The sequence below is a fragment of the Ambystoma mexicanum genome, chromosome 2q, assembly GCF_040938575.1.
Source record: "Ambystoma mexicanum isolate Mex_15411 chromosome 2q, UKY_AmexF1_1, whole genome shotgun sequence".
Classification (NCBI taxonomy): domain Eukaryota; kingdom Metazoa; phylum Chordata; class Amphibia; order Caudata; family Ambystomatidae; genus Ambystoma; species Ambystoma mexicanum.
Genome location: NC_090924.1, coordinates 198597404 through 198616905, shown reverse-complemented (window position 1 = coordinate 198616905; position 19502 = coordinate 198597404). Strand labels below are relative to the sequence as shown.

Sequence of the window (19502 nt, the reverse complement as noted above, 5' to 3'; positions counted from 1 at the left end):
AGGCACGACCTCTATGGCTCCTTTTTCCAGCAGTTGTTGTACTTCTTGTAGAAGGATGGCAAGATGTTCCGGTGACATGCGTCGTCCCCTCGGGGGTTTGTATGTTGGGGAACTGTTGAATTTGATGCAGTATCCGTGGGCTACGGTGGAAAGTACCCAGCGGTCTGACGTTTTACCCTCCCATGCTGGAAGAAAGGATGTTATCCGGCCCCCGACCGGTGTTGCATGGGAGGGGACGCGAATCTTCGCGTCACTTGGTGTTGTTAGGGGCTTGGGAACCTCTGGGGGTGGACCCTCGCCCTCTTCCTTTGCCCCGGCGCTGTCCTCTTTGGCTGTACTGGCCACTATTGGTCTGGAAATTGGAGGCAGGGTACTGTTGCTGCTGGTTTTGTTGTTGGCGTTGGCCACGAAAAAAGCGTTTGTTGCCATAGCCGCGCCTGGTAGAGGGCTTAGAGATTTGGTCAAGAGTTTTGATAGTATCGAACTCTTTTTTAGCCATCTCCAGAGCCTCATCCACCGCTTTCCCGAAGAGGTTTGAGTCTTCAACAGGTTTATTTATTAAAGACGCCTGTGTCTCCGGTTTGAACCCTGAGTTGCGCAGCCATACGTGTCGTTTTAGGACTATTCCCTGAACTAGGGAACGTCCCGCAGTTTCTGCCGCATCCAGAGAGCTCTTTACAATACTCTGGTTGACCTGGGTTCCTTCGCCAATAGTTGAAAGCAGGCGTGTACGTAATGGTTCCGGCGCTTCTTCGGCGTCTTTGCGCAGTTTGGCCCACTGCGCGTCCGCATAGCTAGCGAGCAAAGAATTGTTGTTGGCAATTGTTGCCGAAAAGGCGGCTGAGGATGTAACTTTTTGCAAGGGCATATAACCGCTTGCCCTCCTTGTCAGGTGGTGCCTCACTGGTGGAAAGTGGTACCCCTGCCCTCTTTCTTGTGTTGGTTACTACCAGGGAATCCGGAATGGAATGTCCCCTGATGTACAGCGGGTCTGAGGGTGAAGGAGTGAAAAGTTTTTCAATTCTAGGATTGACCCCTCTGATTAGTGCGGGTGTGGACAGCGAAGGGATGATTCTTCTCTTCACCGAAGCGAGGAGGGGAATTGTCTGACTGACCGGGGGTTTCTCCTTAATTACCCTTTCTACAAAGTCTAATTCAGGGGAGAGCTCCCCAGTGTCCAGTTCGAAGTGTGCTGCTGCTCTGCGCAACAGGGCATTAAATGTGGGTTGATCGTCAATGGGAGACGCGTTTCTAACAGGTGAATTGTCAGGAGGATTTAGGTTCAGGACATCAGTGTCGGAATATATTGATGGGGATTGCCAGGGGTGAGAAGGTCCTTCTTCTGGATTTTCTCCGAAGCCTTCTCCTACCAAGTCTGGGCTGTCTTCCAGACCTTCCTCCTGGTTCCGTCCCTCTTCCTCGTCCATAAAATCATCCTCTTCCTCAAAATAATGTTCTTCCCCAGTGAGGTCATACACACTATGGAAGTCTGAGGCTGTGTCCTGGTGGGGATTGACTAGTCTTGGAATTTTGCCCCTGGGGTCCTCCTGAGGCCCTTCTCTTATTCTCTTTGGAGTGGGAGGGTTTTGGGCCTTCATAAACCTCTCCATTCTTTCCATGCAGAGATGGAGCCTTTCCATGGTTTCATGGGGTACCCCTGAGAGGTCTAGCGGGGGAAAATTGGTGTCTTGTAGCTGAAAACGGCTCAACCGCTCCCACAACGTCGAGGAAAGTGTCCCGTCGCCCTCCGAAAAGCCTTCAGGTGTGCTGGGAATCCCTTCGACTGAAGGAGATCGTCCCTGTGTTTTCGGCGTGTCTTTCGACCTTTGCGTACCGCTCGACGAGTCTTTCGGCGTACGCTTGTGGGCGTCGGCTATCACGATCCTCGCCAAGCTCTCAGCGACTCGTTTGTCAGCGGAGGGCTGTGGTTTCGACGTTATGGGTGTCGATCGCTCTACGGCGGCATGCGCTTTCTGCTGATGCGCTCCGGCCGATGATTTGCGGGCGGCGGCCTTATTTGCCGAAAGCCCAGTCGCTGGTCGCGGCTGCGGTTGCGAGAGGGGCTTCGAACCCGAACGGTCCGAGGAGGCCGCCGGTGAAACCTGCGTCTCCTTGGGCGCTGATGCTCTCTTTGCCTTTGGCAAAGAAGAGCCATGGGTTGTGTGCTTATGTGTGGTCTTGTGTGCGTCAATGTCGCCGGGGTGTTCATCCCCATAAGCAGGGCGTGAGCCGAGCCCGTCGGGGCCGGGGACAGACGACGAAGCGCGTGTGCGCTCTCTAGGGGGGTTTTCAACTTCCATAGCGGAGGTCGTGGTATCACGTTCCTCGTCACTGTCGGAGGTAGCGACGGTGGGTGGAGCGTCGGCCTTCGACATAGCTTAGGCCGCACACCTCTTGACCCTACGGTCTTTTAGAGTCTTCGGTTTAAGAAGCCGACAAGCCGTGCAACCTTCCTCTTTGTGATCGAGGGGCAAGCAGCGGTTACACCTTGAATGCTTGTCCTTCCAAGTAAACTTGCCCTTGCAAAGCGGGCAAAACCTAAAGGGTGTCCTCTCCATAGCCGAGGCAATAAAACGTGATAACCACCCCAAGGGAAAGGAAGGGGAAAAGGAAAGGCATTCTCAGAAAAGAACTAGAGATGTCCCACGACCCCCACTCTCCCTACTGTATTTGGCCTGCGAGGCCAGGCCACGTGTTCGGCAACGCCGAAGGATCTCCTCCGCTCGTCCCCACCGTCGAAGATCTTGCTCGGCGGAGACAGCTTCACAACAGCGTCGAGGGGGGGATCGATATGTTCTATATTAATATAGGAAAACGACCAAAGGTCGAGGAGATGAAATCTGCAATGTCTCTCGAGGAGCTCCGCGTAAAGGCGACCAGTAGCTGGGCGGAAAAAAAACAATCTGAGGGACCTCGACGCGTGAGGGATTGTGGGTACAACACACGTCACTATAGGGATAGTGTTACAGACACGCCTTGTCGACGTCCCCTTTTCGACTACGAAAAACAAAATGCAATACTCCGCAGTGACCACTGGATGTCGGACCTATGCACAGCATGTGATTCTAAGCAGATTAACAAACATCAGAAACATGGTCCCTTTTTCTTAAATGTCCTACCAGTCTAATCACTGCATTCTGGGCCCTCTGGAGTCTAGATATCTGCTTAGTTGTAATACCTGCCATCAGACTATTGCAATAATCCAGATGAGTATTCGTCATTGCCCCTACAACCACTGCATTATCTTCTAGAGACAGAAAAGGAAGAATGTTCCTAAGCATCCGTAAGGAATAATACACGGACTTCACTGCCGAGGTTCACCTGCCAGACACAGCCCATGTTTTAAAGTTTTTTGGCAAACTGAAGTTTCTCACCGAGACTATAAGAGGAGAAAGACTGCTTCTCATCCATAAATCTCCCCTTAGGGCGCCAAAAAGAACAATCTCGGTCTTTGCTTCATTCAGTTGAAGCTGGTTACTCGCCATCCACTTGTCAATATCCATCATGCGATGATTGATTCTCAAATGTGTCACACAAAGTAGTAAACTGTGAGCAACTTACTTGCTTGGATCTTTAATGAGCTAGGCCTCAATTATCCATTATGTTAAAGAAAACACTTTAAGGCAATTTAATTTAAGGTGTGCACTGCAAAAACCAATCAAATTAAGCTAAAACAGACACCCACCAGTACAGTGAATACAATTGCAGGAGGCATCATAAGAAAACCAATATTACGTGTCACTAGGAGAAAAGGTCAACAACTAAGCATCAGCTTTGCAAACTTCAAATGCAAATGTTGTAGATTCACAAAAAAAGGTGGACTTATTTTTCTCTCTCCATCTAACTGAAGTGTTTTACTATCGCTGCCATCACAACGTGAGCTGAGTAAGAGTGGTAATTATGAGCCATACAAACGTATGCTTGCTTGTGAATTTTATTGACAAAACTGTTTGGTCCCAACACATAAGACAGCACTTGAGCCAAAATAAGTGTTTAAACAAGTGAAGACAGTTACGAAAAACATTTCAATAAGAAAGAAATACAGTGCATATGTGTGAGGCCCTAATCTTTTCGCTGCCACTCCCAAAAATAAACAGGTGCTAATCAATGGTTCCTTAATAAGCTGAAAATGTAACTGGTCACTTTTCCAATTGTTTAATCCATTTCACATTTGCTTCATGAGACTGAACTTTAAAAAAAGTGATTAGACAAAATGTGAACAATTTTGCAAAAAGTGTACCGAAATGTACGGTTTGAAAAATTATTTTTTCAAATTGCACACATTTTACAGGTACACAGCATTTCAGAAATCTACTCAGACCTTCATAAATGGAGAAATCCTCCCCATTACCAGTGCAAATCAATTTTAGTTGCATGAACATTTTCAAGAATGTATTTAGGGTGACTTGAAACTGCAAAGCAGCACATTTGAACTCAATTATATTACATGTATCAGGTTCGACTAGTTTCGGATGCAATGGCCCTTACAAAAGCTATAAACAGTCAAAGATTCTTTTTTTTAATATTAAACCCACTTTAAATCTTTAAAAGCATTCTAAAACAAATGTACGCCCTTGACTTCACATTCTACACCAACACGTCTGTGAGGGAATGCTTTTGGTTCAGAGTGCACACTGTGCCATAATAGCCAGAAAAACGTTCCAATGTTTTTCTACATCTATACATGTGTTACTGATCACAGCCAGGTCACATATTAAAATATTGTTATGCAAAACCAAAATAGTAAAAAGCCTTCTTTAGCCACTATGTTGTGGCAGGTTTCCACTGCTGGATTTGGAACCTGAGCCCATCTGCTGTCTTTCATGAGCATTCCAAAATATAAATAAATCCTCAATCAAAAACTTGAACCAGTAGAGAACCTTTAAAAGTAGGCTTTCAAATTGTACCAGCAATTGTCACTCCCCCTAGCAAATACAACCCATTGTAAAGGCCAGGTTTACCCAAAAGGGGTAGGTGCCTTCAGTCACTGGATATTTCTACCATCCCTAAATAAGGTTCCTTCACAGGCTCAGCACACTTTCCAAGGCTGGACTTTAAAAGTCAGCATGAAACTGCTCAAAATGCACAGCGTGTTCACACAGCAGCACTAGCAGTAACCCAACTGGAATAAAAACAGACAGTTAAAAGACAATAGGGCATCATGCCAAACACTAAGCTTCCCATTGACCAAACATGCTTAAAAATCCAAAACAAGGTTAAGCAGAGCAAACCTTCACATTTCTAGAGAACCTCCCTTTCTAGTGGAAATGGCCTTAAAATGGTCTACTGAATCAGAATGCATCTTCCTTCATGGTCAAAACCCATGATGTATGCATTAAATGCATATCTTATAAATTCAGAATCTTTCTACTTTGAAATTCTACTCTTCTGCTCTTTAGACACACTGAAATGTGTGCCCAAACACACAAACGTTACTTTGAAGCCACAGCATCAAGACTGTTTCTTGCCATAACCCTAACCCACATCCACGAATTTAACAGAGGACCACAGAAAGCTGTCTTCTGTACCAAAGTTACGGCAAACATTTAAAATAAATTATATATATTGGATCTGCATAGACTTTTACAGACATCCGAACATGACACTGTAGTTACAAGTCACCTGAAATCATTCTCAAGGCTCTGCAAGCGCCTACAACTATGAAGAGACAACACAGACAAACCTGTGAAGTAGCAATTCAAAACTACAATACAGGTTTTTGACAGACAAGAGTGACATTTCAATACTGTCCAGAACAACATAAACTGGCCACAGTCAACAGGAAACAGCATGTTCCACACAAGGCTACACCATAAAAGTAGCATAATGGGAGAGGATGAACCCAGATTCCTTCTTCAAGAACCACATTAAACATTTTTGAAGGAAAAACGAACATTTTCATTGATCACATTATTCAATGACTTGGGTGTTTCAAAATAAAAGCCTAAAGCACCGTCCAATACCGAAGGCTTGGGCCCTTTCCATAGATTACACTTAAACGTTAATCTGTAAGGATTTGGTGGCCAACTTCAGTCATAATGTCCCACCTCTTGATGCCTTCATCTTTTCCAGCTACGTTTTAGTTGAAAAGGCCGACAAGTAAGACAAATTAACTTGTCTGCAAAGGGGAAAATAAAATGTGTCACATGGGTTGAAATTAATGTCATAATTCCTCGGCTGTTGTAGGATGCATCACAGGGAAACGGTAGGGTGACCAGCCCAAGTAAACAATTAGCAGTCCGACCATCACAGATGAGCTCCAAGTATAAAATAAGGTTTGGAGACCTTTTACTTGCAGTAAAAGTGATTACGGCTAACATTCCAATTCATTGCAAGCCATATTGCACCATAAACAGCTGGAAGAGTAGATTAAAGTTTGGTAACCGGTGCGAATGAAAATCTTGCTGCCAGTTTCACTTTGTTTCGGCTTTGTTTTTTTGCTGGGCTTTCAGTTGCTGCTTTGCTACGTGCTTGCACTTCCAAGAACCCAGACGAACCGTTGTCTTTAGTATGCGTTTGAAAAGACTTCATAGGATCACCGACATGTTCTGTGGTTGCAGAGGTTTGATTTTCGTCTGACAAAACAGTAATTTCTGTGGAAAAAAAGTATATGTTTTACCACCTTCTTGCAGACATACGAATAGAATGAAAATGGCAGCATTTGGATTTACATGCATGCGATATTTGTTCATCACAATTCAACTGGAAACACTAAATATGGTGCTTTGACAAGCAGTTAGCTCATGCAATCTCCTTGTACAGGAACGTACAGTACCCCAAAATTATATCTAGAATACGCACACTTAAACTAAGGTAATGTTTTTCCTGCCATGAATACTGAAATACATAGACATGTAGCATATCACTTAGTTGAGTCAGGTGGCCTTTCGAAATCTTTCTTTCAGAATGTAAAAACAATTTTAAACCAATCACACAAGTAAAATAAACGATACATGTGGAAAACATTGTTTGGGGCGGCTGTCTCTGTCCGTATGGACAAGTAAACACTCAAAAATGTGGAAATCCATATGCAACAGAATAGCTAAAACAAAAAAAACGATATATTAAACAGAAAATTACGCACATTTCTTAGAAAGACTGGCTACTACATGGCAGTTGCTACTGATAAAACATCACAAATGTAATTTAGTCAGTTAAACGGTGCTAGTTTCATTTTTCTATGGACCATTAACAAGAGCAGATGCTTTAAAAGTTTGGTCACACAGTTCCTTCACATACTGTGCCTACTAGGTAACACTGGGAGAGCACGCTTAAGTGTAAAGCCAGAAATCTTATTTTGGGGATTCTAGAGCCACTTTATAGGGCCCCTCAACGATTTGCTTATCCTCCCCAGTCTTTTTTGTGCCTTGATCGCTTTAGGTGATCCTGTTGTCCCTCTGCCAGTATGTCCCTTTATACTTTAAGCACGGTATATGGTATTGGATTGTCCCTACGGTGCCCATTCACAAGGTTGCCTCTCAGTCTCCCCAGGTCTACCCTAGTGTTATTGTGTCACTATAAATTGGTGTTCGGGAATAGGCTGGTGGTATCTTAGTTTTCATTTTGGCTTTACCAAGCGTGTAAGCCATTTTACCGGATTGGTCGCACAATTTATCTTTTTGGTTGCCATTGGGGTACCAATGGATTTCTTTAAATCGTACTCCGTTATTTAGTTCTCTAGGACTTCCCTTTGCCTAGGTGAGCACAAGGTGGCTTTAAAATGGCCATTCACACCATGTGGGATCTCCGAGAGCCCACCATGGGAACCGCCATATTGGTGTCCTGTTTGGCCGATTCCGCTAACTCCCGTTCCTCCCCACTCTCCTCATCTGATTCAAAGTCCTCAGGTTGCAGTTGCCTGTGAGAGAGATAGTCCTTCTCCTTTTTGTGTTGAAAGTATCTGTCTCGAGAGGAAGCCACAGTGAGTGCTAAAGTATAGCAAACCTGGGGCCCCCTTCCCGAGACCAGACAGTACGAAGGGAAAAAGCCTGTACAGGCAGAAAAAACCCTCCGAGGAGTGCAGCAGTTTGAGAGGATCTGGAGCAAGCAGTTGTAGTGGAGCTGTAGTGGAGTTCTTGAGGCAGGTAGCTGATGGGAGCAGGCGAAGCCGGACATCCAAAGCAAGAAGGATCCGGAGAGAAAGAGCCACCGGAAAGGGTACCAACAGAGAAAAACAACTCCGGAGCAACAGGAACCAGGGCGGCTGAATGACAGCGCAGCCGAAAGGTAAGGCAGAGAAGGCGGGCGTGGAGAACAGCGCACCGTAGAGCTGAGAAAAGAGGCGAGGAGAGGGAAGGAAGAGAGAGAGAGGTAGTCCGGGGAAGGCGGACCGAAAGTACAGATAAGTGACCGAGGTGGTCAAGGCTGGAAAACTAGCGTGTAAACCCAAAGGAGCGAGCTAGCGCAGTAAAGAGAGGAGGAAAGAAATACTACCAGCGGTGCCATGTTGGAAAACCACTAGACCGTAGGGTGCGTAACAGAGAAATCACGGAGCGGAACCTCCGCACGCCCTTCCAGCGCGTAACCGCCAACGCGGATACAAATGCCAAAAAGGACGGCGAATGACAATTGGTCCTAACTTGTTTAGTGTTGCTCCCTGGACTACACCTCACACTTCCTGTCGGGGTGGTTGTGGTCAAGGTTGCAGTCTCGGTGACCAACCAGAATGGTTGCCCATCTGACCCTCTGCCCCTCCCCTTTTTTGTGATTAGCTGGCTGCCTTTTGGCTAACCCCCTTTCACAGGGTTATTTAGGTTACCCGCCCTGACCTAACTCATTCTTGCTCGCTTGTTCTTCGAATTGGAGGTGGCAGGTCTGCAGAAGGTTTTTTCCCCACAGACACCTGCCATTTTGACCATTTTTAAAGCACACACTTGGCAATATTTGCTGAGTGCAGTGGCTTGGGCATTTCCCTTTTTTGCTGATAGAAGTCCAGTTTAAATTTCTCGAAGACTGTTGGATCGGGGTGCAAGACCTTGACGACCAGATCCTGAAAAGCACACCTTTGGGGAAAAAAGCTGTTCACTTACCAGGTTGCTTTGGGTCTGCGAACAGTTCCCATCGAAACCACGCATTTACTTTTGGGTCATTGGAAGGGTTATTCACAATACTCACCTGTAGGTGTCACAGGTGTCACCCTGGCCTGTGGTAGAGATCATTGGGAGGCAAGTCTGTACTGCGTTTCCTCAGACTTATTGTGGCCCTCCTGTTCTGCAACTTCTTCTGGGGTTCCGAGTCCATGATCCGATTCCGGGACACTTCCTTGGGGTCTCCTTAGGTCAATGGATGCAGAATCCACCGCTGTGGGTTAGATCCTCCTTCACAGTGGCAGGGCCTCTAACTTTTCCCATCCATTCCTATAAAACTGAACTAATATTGTACCGCTCCTTAAATAAAGGATGGAATATATGAGAGACATTTAATAAGTGTTCCAAAATACTCATTACTTCTCACAGGGTCACAAAAAAACAAACCTAAAACACTGACCGTCCGTATAGTGCATAACGGAAAGCAGGCCTTGAAGTTAGTTTTTTTCATACATAATGCTATTAGGTTCCCTTTTTTGGGTCCGTTTGTTAGTTCAATCAAAAATCCAATCTCCAGCTGAAGGATGAAGTTCAAAACTACAGTTCTAACACAAGGTCATACATGGGCACATACTAACCATCTCGCCCGACCATCCCCCCCATGATAAACTGGTATATTTAATTTAGGCACTTGTATGGCACAACAAATACACCACTGATGTGGTCTCTAGGAGAAGATTACTGAAGTCAAACTAGATCAGTAGGGAAAGTGGCAAGACTTTAGTCTTGCAGTAAGCAAGGTGGTTATAAGTACTATAAGGTTTTAAAATCTACTGAAGAACGTTCTATTTACTTTGAGGAGGTCAAATTTAAAGAGAACCAAGAGGAGGGAGGCAGTGTCACTTTACACACTGTAGTTGAGATGTTAGAAAGGAAAAGGCTTAGATATAAAGTTTTGCCGTATAGCCTGTAAAAGAAGATCGCTATGGTGGCACCTTAGACGTAAAAGAAGTACTGCACAACTTTACATACAAAATATATTGCAAGTAATAAATATACTGTGCTTTATTGTAAGCTGTGTGCATAAGCTTGCTTGTGAACAATGCTCTTTCACAGCTACCATTGAGAGTCAGGAGAATAACCCAAGTGTAAATCTGTGTAATAATTTTTGACCTTTTCAAACCCACACCAGAGGGTAGGTGGTCCTGAAAGCCTGATGTTCAAGAGTAGCAAGGAAGAACCAGGTTTCTCAAAGTCTACATATTTAGAACATTGCTTCTGTGGCGAAACCTACATTGTGTTGTAGGTAGACTCATTTCATACAAAGATGTCGAGAACTGCATCACAGTTTCAGATTTGATTCAACTGGAGCCAATCTGCTGACGAAAGTTAATCCTGAATAGATCAAGCTTGTTTCAAGAATCTGAGATACTTGCGGTCTGGACAGATACAATCTGCTTCAACATCTCATTGCAGAGCTGTGGATGGTACATGCCTGAAAGAATACAGAAATGTTTTTAATAAACTGGTTATATTGCATCTACATTCCTCCTATACACTGTCATATTGAAAGGTATAGGAACCCAAGCTGGGCTTTCTGGCCCTTTGGGGAGCCTGTGCAGCACATACCCCCACCAGAACTTGGGCTCCGCCGAATGTGTACAAAACAAGGCCACATATTTCTCGCCAACATGGCCTATGATCAACTCTTGGGCACGGCTGAACTCAGAGGCTGGAGGACACACACCACGGGGCAGCAAGATGGTGACCATGCAGAGTTGCCACTCTCATCCATGCATGCGAAAGGGGGTAGCAGCTCTCTTCCTACGCCCATGAGAAGCACCATCACCCCAAACTGCATTAGCCGCACCATCCGTAATTAGAATACGCAAACCTAAGACAAGTTACATATGAAACACCAAGCTTCCTTTATAGTCCTGCATAGGAATTTGACTTGCTACCGTTATGGATCCAGTGAAACCTTAGAAAAATGTCCAATTTACTATAATGCAAGTATGCACTGTGGCAGGAAGTTGTGATTGAATAAGTAACTGGCACAACAGAGCTTGTTTATAGCCTGGGCCAGTTAACTGTAGAAAGGGCTTATCATTTCTACTGGGACAGCTGGCTCAGCCCCAGCTAGACCATTTTTTGTTCTTCAAGAAGAAAATGTGTAGTGTGAAGGAGTTCGGTATTTTCTTGCATCTAACTTGTACAACATTTGGCTGACCTATGCCACATATACATTATTTGAGACTTCAGTATTATAAAAGAAACTTGTGCATGAACTGACAAGCTATGCTTGAAAAGAAAACATTTCTTAACTCTGGCTATTGTTCTTTCTAACGCATCAGTCCTTTCTCCCACAGATTACATATCTTGAATGACATGCATTACTTACCGTAAAAGCATTTCTGACGATTGTATCTGCTTAGATTCACAAGAGAATCGATAGGAGACATCAATATGGGCATGCCTGCAACACTATCCCTGACATGACGTAATCCCTCACGCATTGAGGTACCTCTGATTGTATTTTTTCTGCCGTGAGGGAGCCTTACGACTATCGTGAGCGAGTACAGAAAAGAGAGAAAGCAGTAGACGTCAATGCTCCTTCCATTCGAGCGTGGAGGAAGGGTGGGCGCATGTGAATCTAAGCAGCTACAATCATCGGAAATGCTTTTACGGTGAGGGGCGCTGTTGCGCACGTCTAAAACGGCTGCCTAGGTGGAGAGCTCCGGCTAGTTTGAAATCCTTGTATCAAGTATATCCTTCCAGTTCCAAGTTGTTTGACGAATACCTACAGAATATTACGGCGGAATGTCTGGGGAAGAGATCCTGAAAAAACGGAACACGTCTGCTCCGGGGCAACAGATATCCGCGGGGGAAGCTGCAGCGTCTGAAGAGCTGCAACGCTGCTGCCCGAGGGCTCCACGCAACGTCTACACGAGCCCGGAGCTCGCAACTGCGGGCCGGCCAGGTGGGGGAGGAGCAGCCCATCAAAACACAGGTGCTGCTGGAAGGCGGCAACACTCCGCTTTTCTTCCCTCCATCCGAGAAAAGACACGAACGCAGACCTCCCCAGGTCAGGTTCCGAGAGGAAAATCCTATCGAGTGGCTGAAGATACGCCTGTGACGGCAACACATACCCCCTCAGGGCCCGATCCCCCCCCCCCCCGCGGCTGAAGTCCAGCTGAGGTAACGCTGGTGAAGTAAGAGGACCGCTGGGGGTCGGTGGGGGGGTGCGCCGGTGCCCCTGAAATACTGGCTGACTTACACTCGGGGGAAGAACACTGCTGGGGGGCCGACACATTTGAACACAGTGAACCTAGGCCCTCGTGAGAGTTGGAACAAATGCAGCAACATGGCTGGTGATGCCCCGAGATAAAGGCAGCTCACCGCCACAGCATTATAAAGGCGAGGGGTACGCTGCGGGAAAGGACACGGCCGGGGGCTGACAAACATTTGAAAATGGTACACCTGGGCCCCCCCCGTGTATGCGGGGATAAACATAACACGGCAAGTGCTTCCCAGAGATAAATAAAGCTTGTTGCCACAGCTTCGGAGAGGGGTGTGCTGCAGGTCGGAGGATAAAGTGTGTACCCTCTGGGCTCACCCAATGCCCACTTGAGGGTAGGGAGAAATGAAATACAGCAACCCGCACGACAGGGGAATACGCCCAAGGCGAGACAGGACCCAACCCCTCATATACTGCGGCATGCCCTGAACTGTGAGACTAGACAAAAGCCGCTAAAACACTTTCATTCATACCCATTGAACTCCTTTACTGGACACCAGAACGTCCGGCATAATTTATAAAAGGGACATAGCGGGCAGGATGGCAACTGTGTGAGAGCAGAGATCCTGGACCCCAGAGAGAGTGGGGAGAAGCGAGACAACGGGCCAAGGTGGCCCGGGTGCAGGGACAACTGGTCACCACAACATTAAAGGGTTGAAGGGAATCGCACAGGAAACAGCATACCCCTTGGCCTTAATCAGTGTTCATGGGAGAAACTGTGGGAGTTCAATAATAATCCGGCGGGGGAGGGGGAGGGTGGAGGTGTGTACACCTGGGCGAGATAGAACCCAGTCCCCCACCTGCATTGCAACACACCCCGAGCTGGGAAACGGGGCAAAGGCTGCAACACCACCCTCCATTATAACCGCTGTAATTCGACATTGGTCACCAGGGCAGCAGTCATATATACGTGGGAGAGCACAATCCACCCCAAAAGTGGTAGTGTTGTCTAATGGGCCGCACTGAGAAAAAAGGCTGCAGGGGGAAAAAAAAAAGACCTGGCCCAATGGACTCCTTTGCCAGCTCCCAGCCGCATGCTGCAACAGGAGGGACGGCACAAACACCCGAAAGCCGAGACACAGACCCTTTAGATCGCCTGGCAACAATTGTGTAGAATGGGTTCCTGGCTGTCAACGTCAAGTTGGATGACATAGTGGCGACGATTGGATCCCTGAAAGCATGAGTGGAAAAGGAAAGCGCTCGCATTTCGGAAGCAGAAAACAGGATAAACTCAAACGAAGATGGGATTTCGCAGCATGCCCGGGACATAGCCCTATTCAAGACCGAGCTGCGCAAAACCCAAAGCAAGTGTGAGGATCTTGAATCTAGGTACCGCAGAAATAACATTCGCATTGTCGGGGTTTCAGAGAAGTTTGGCAAAGGCTCCATGGAAAGGCAGGTGGAAGATCTGCTGAAGTCTGTATTGGGGACAGAATCCCTTTTGAACCACTTCCTTGTGGAAAGAGCTCATCATACTCTTGGACACCAGAACGTCTGGCATAATTTGTAAAAGGGACATAGCGGGCATCATACTCTTGCCCCACCTCCAAAGCCAGGTGCTCCACCCGGCACCATCATTGCACGCCTTCTAAACTATAGAGATATTGACACAATACTCCGACTGTCCAGAGAAAAAGGAACGCTGCACTGCAAAGAAAACAGAATTCATATATATCCAGATTTCTCTGCGAACATACAAACACAACGTAGGACCTATGAGATGGTCAAGAAACAACTACGGCTCCGTAATGGTCCCTATGCTCTAATTTTCCCCGCAAAAATGAGAATCCAGCACAGAGGAAGAGCCCACTTCTTTGAGAACCCTGCCAAAGCCATGGCATATGTGGAGGCCTCCATCATGTTGCCCCCCAGAGATCGAATGAGGGATCAAAATGCGAGGCCTAACCCTCGCGAACAAAGAAGAGATCCGGCAGACGGATGAAGTTACACGATCCCTGCAATAGTACTATGTCTTCTAAAAGTCAACACAATTGAACTGGACCAAGATCCGTTGTTTACCGAGCCGTGGAGCCTCCAACGTGCACGGCCAGATTGCAACATTAGCTGTCCCTCTGGAAAGGTCCACTAGCTCAGTGGAAAAGCCCACCGGGCGAGTTTTGAGTGATAATGGGCAGCATCGTCAAGTTTGGGGAGATGATGCGGGTAGGGGGCCAGGATACAAGGTAACAGTTAGCTATGTTGAGCTACGGGTGAAATGGGGGGGGGGGGGGGTCAGTTGCTTGGTTTTTGAGGTTGATTTGAATGTTAAGTGGTCTCGCGGTTGCTGCTCCCGCCATGCGAATACTGGGATCGGCTGATGGTATGGCAGGTACAAATACACATGGAAGTGGCGTTACAGGGGGGCTGAGAATACCATTTCGGTCCTGGAATGTAAGGGGATTGAACAACCGAATGAAAGCCAGGAAGGTTAGCAATTATGTTTCTAGACATTGCCCCCAAATTGTGATGCTACAAGAAACTCATGCAATGGGTGTAGTGAATGTAAATATAATGCCCAAATGGGGGAAGACACGATATTATACAAACTACTCATCCCAGTCCAGAGGGTTAATCATCCTCATACATCCCTCGCTGGGGTTCCAGGCAGCGGGGCACAAAGTTGACACGCTGAGTAGATCTGTTCTGGTATGGGGGGGGAATAGCTGGAAAGCAAATTACATTGGTGAATACATATGGCCCTAACATCGATGATCCAGACTTCTACTTAAATATATATGAAACCCTTAATAAACTCTTCCATAATATGGGGTGGGGACTTCAACATGGCCCTAGACCCGGTGACAGTGAAAATGAGGACACCAACCAGAATGGAGCTGACACTGGGGCAACTACTTCCACAAATGGCACCGATAGATGCATGGCGCACATTACACCCAGATGCTAGATGTTACACCTACTACTCATACGTCCATGACAGTGAGTCACGAATAGGCTATTTCTTTGTATCACAGGGCCTATCAGAGATGCTGCACAGCTGCGAAATCCTGCCCCGTACACTGTCTGACCACTCCCCTGTTGTACTGGAGCTTTGGCTAAGGGATGTTCCCAGGCCTGCTAGGAGATGGAGAATGCCGGGTGGGATGCTTGGCGACCCAAGGATAGTGGAGTCCCTACGAGCGGAAATAATAGAGTTTTTTTACTAACATTGGGACAGTGGCACGGGTCTCCACAGTGTGGGAAACCTTCAAGGTCTGGGCTAGGGGGGCACTTATCTCGAAATATACTGGCCTCCTGAGGGGAGTGAGAAGGGAGTTGGAAGAGGTAGAAAATGCCTTAAACAAACTTGAGGAAACCTATAGCCGCACACATGACAGGGCCATTCTGGCCGAGATTCATAAATGTATTTGAAACTTCAATGATCTGGCCACCAGAGAAACACAATATATGGCAGCCCCTGCCAGAGCACGCAGATACGGCGAGGGCAATAAGGCGGGTAGCACATTGGCCAACCTGATTAAGCATGAGAGACAGCCACATTCAATTACTAGCATACACAATGCGACTGGCGAGGTGAAGACAAGCAAAGAGGGTATAAATGGGGAATTTGCCAAATTTTATCAAACACTGTATTCAAATAGAGATAGCAAAACGGCCACTGAGATTAAGACATACTTAGCGTTGTTGGGGCTCCCACAAATGTAACTCGAAAATAAAACGGCCCTAGATCAACCTATCACTGCGGAGGAAGTAGGTGAGGCAATCATGGGGCTAGCGTTGGGCAAAGCACCGGGCTCCGATGGGGTAGGGGCTTAATTCTATAAGGAGTTCCGCACATAACTAATTCCCGTAATGCCGGAGACCTGCGAGGAAGCCCTAGAGGGAGGCATACTGCCCCAAACAATGAGGGAAGCCATCATAACTGTTACCCAAGCCCTGACGCCCGCCTAGCAACGTGTCATCATACAGGCCCTTATCGCTTATCAATGTTGATGCTAAGATATTTGCTAAGGTGCTGGCGAACCGAATGTTACCCTTGGTCTCCACATTGGTCCACCCCGATCAGAATGGGTTTATTCCCCTGCGATCCACCGCATTGAACCTCCGTAGACTATTTGGTATAATGGCCCGGATTGACCCCGGGAGGAGCGCAGTTGCTGTGACCCTTGACGCCGAAAAGGCGTTCGACTCTGTTTCATGGGTATATCTCTTTACTGTGTTGGAAACATTTGGGGTGGGACCTGCTTTCATTGGATTTGTGCGGCTGCTCTACACCACTCCAGGAGCCAGAGTTTGCACCAACAGAACCATCTCCGAGCTGTTCCAATTAGGTAGGGGCACAAGGCAGGGATGCCCCTTCTCGCCCATCTTGTTCACCTTAACCATTGAGCCAATGGCAGCAGCTGTTCGGCTAAGACATGGGGGCAAGGGAATAAACATGAAAGGCTAAAGCCAGCTAATTTCGCTTTATGCGGATGATACGCTTCTATACGTCCGCGAACCAGAGAAAAACATAGCGCCCATTATGACTGATATACATGAGTTTGCGGACTATTCGGGTACGTCATCAACTTAGCTAAATCGGAAATGTTTCCGCTCAGACCTTCCACTAAATGCCCTGCGACCTTAAATGGTCGGAACACCACATCAGATACCTTGGGGTGTGAGTATGTAGAACCAGACAAACCCTTTATGTGGACAACCACGAGAAGGCACTGCAGACATTGAGCACTAAGCTACAGATCTGGGGACACCTCCCCATATCCCTATACGGTAAAATAGCTCTACTCAAGATGATAGCCCTCTCAAACTATTATATTTTTTTGTAAACATAGCCATATGGCCGGGCAGAGACTTCTTTACTAGATTACGGTCGTTGGTAGTAACCTTTATATGGAACGGGAAGGCGGCTAGAATTGGGTGGGAGAAAATGACAGAGCCCTATAACACCGGGGGTATACCGGCCCCAGACTGAGCTTTACTATCTGGTCGCCCAGGCACATTTTGCGAAGTATTGGTACGAGGAATCTGGGAAAACACCACACACCTGGGTGGAAGCGCAAACTATTTCCCCATCAGACATTAGGTCAGTCATATTTAATCGAAGACACAAAGATACCTGTGATTATGACCCGGGCAGCTGCACGGTCCGGGCCTGGGGCGCATTATTTAAGGGACTGAAGCTGGAGACACCATATAACCCAGAGGTCCCCTTGTGGAACTTTCCGGGTCCCCTCTCCCCCCCCATGTCGATGTGGGTATTCAGGAGATCTGGGACCCCCGCATGGAAATGAAGGTGGGCGATCTGTTTATAGATGGTAAATTTGCAACTAAGGAAGGCTTCACGAGGGGGAGCAGGCCACTCAAAATATTACAATACTATAGAGTAAGGGCCGCATTTCAGAAGAGATGGCCAATGTTCCCAGTCGAACCCCCCCCCCCCCCCCCTCCAACACCCCTGCATACAACTCATTACCATGAATGCTGGGCTGGGTATCTCTAAACTATATGTAGCAGTACAAACACATACCCCCACAATAAACCGGGTCAAAGACAAATGGGAAACGGACCTGCAAATGCCCATCCCGGAAGACAAATGAAGCAGATACTGTGCACTCACGAAAAAGGTTCCATTAAATGCGGGACTATGCTTCATACAATTTAAACTCCTAAATAGATTGCACTACACGCCAGCTAAATTGGCAAAATTCGCTGTGGAGCATGGGGGGCGGGGGGGAAGTGACCCAAGTGTGGGCCCCAGTCCGTGGGCTCTTTTCACTAGTACTGGGAGTGTCCTGCTCTTCTGAAATTCTGGGGAGAGGTGGCTGAACTGTTGGCTGAAATCACACAGATACCCCCACAGCTAACTCCCCATAAATACTTATTCAGAGACATTGGCAAGTGCTCGGAGAAAACCAGGAGACTATTCAATGTGGCATGCGCAGTGGCTGGGTCTGGAAAATGCCCACGCCGCCAAGCATGACCACTTTCCTCCGCGAACTGACATATGTCAATGAATGTGAGAAACAATGTTTTGACTCTCCCGGGGGCAAGCCGACCTAAAGACAGGCCCCTTCCGCATGAATCTGTGCGATTTGCTCTCAGATGATGAAGCATCCATGTAACGTTAAATGTAAATGCTTTATCAGTTTGTCGACTTGTGTGAATTGATGGGAGAAGGTTGCTGTAACTGTTGAGCCCACCGTTGAACAATAACATGTTTTTTTTTAAAAAAGAAATGCTTTTACGGTAAGTAATGCATGTCTTCTGATGCTTGTTAATCTGCTTAGAATCACATGCTGTGCATGGACTAGCGAGCAGTACCCAGAGTTGGGGGTGCGTTGTGAGAAGTAACAGCAGTGAAAAGATGTCTTAGTACTGTTTAGTCCCACCAGAGAATCAGACCTAGAATGAGCGTCTAGGCAATATTGTTTTGTAAAAGGTGTGTAGAGAACTCCAGGTTTCCGCTTTGCAAATGGACTCTAGGAGAACGTTTGCAATGAATGCTATGGAAGCCCCAGTGCTGAAGTAGAGTGTGCTCTAGGCTTGAAGGGCAGTTCTCTCTTAGCAAGAGTGTAGCAGAGTGTGATGCATTTGACAATCCACCTAGAGATAGCTGATTTGGGAACAGGGTCTCCCTCTCTACCCGCTGCCACTGAAACGAAATACTGGTTTGTCTTTTAGTGGTCGCATTCTTTTCCAGGTAGAACATAACTGCCCTGCGTACATCGAGTGTGTGCAGGCTTCTTTCTGCCATGTTAGAGGGGTTCTGGAAGAAGGTTGGCAGTTCTAAGGACTGGTTCACATGGGACTTTGAAATAAATGTAGGCGCAAACCTAGGGTGAGTGCGCAGAACCACCTTATCTCTGTGGACTGTAAGGGGTCTAGAACTGAAAGGGCCTGTAGTTCACCGACTCTTCTTATGGAAGTGATGGCTATTAAGGAGGTGGTCTTGTAGGTAAGATCCTTAAGACTTGCTTTATGAATGGGCTTGAAAGGAGGCCCCATAAGTCTAGTTAACACCACATTTAGGTCCCATGCGGGAGCAGGGTTAGAAACAGCGGGGTGAATCTTTTTAAACCCTTCCATGAAAGCCTTAATAACTGGTATTTCCCACCACGACACCTTTTGTTGTGACCTAGTGTAGGCTGAAAGAACAGCTAAGTGAACCTTTATTGAGTTAAAAACCAGGCCTGAGTCTAGTAAGGGAGTCCGGTATA

General features: G+C 46.9%; 1 protein-coding gene across 4 annotated transcripts in view; it reads right to left on the bottom strand.

Moving 5' to 3' along the window:
• Nucleotides 1-3918: 3918 nt before the first annotated feature.
• The window catches only part of MARF1 (meiosis regulator and mRNA stability factor 1), a 1350049-nt gene continuing 1334465 nt past the window's right edge, over nucleotides 3919-19502 (bottom strand). For all 4 annotated transcript variants that reach the window (XM_069647123.1, XM_069647122.1, XM_069647120.1 and 1 more), the window contains exon 27: nucleotides 3919-6593. In XM_069647123.1, coding sequence (XP_069503224.1) covers nucleotides 6370-6593 — 224 coding nt within the window. In that variant the 3' untranslated portion in view covers nucleotides 3919-6369. The remainder of the gene's footprint in view (nucleotides 6594-19502) is intronic.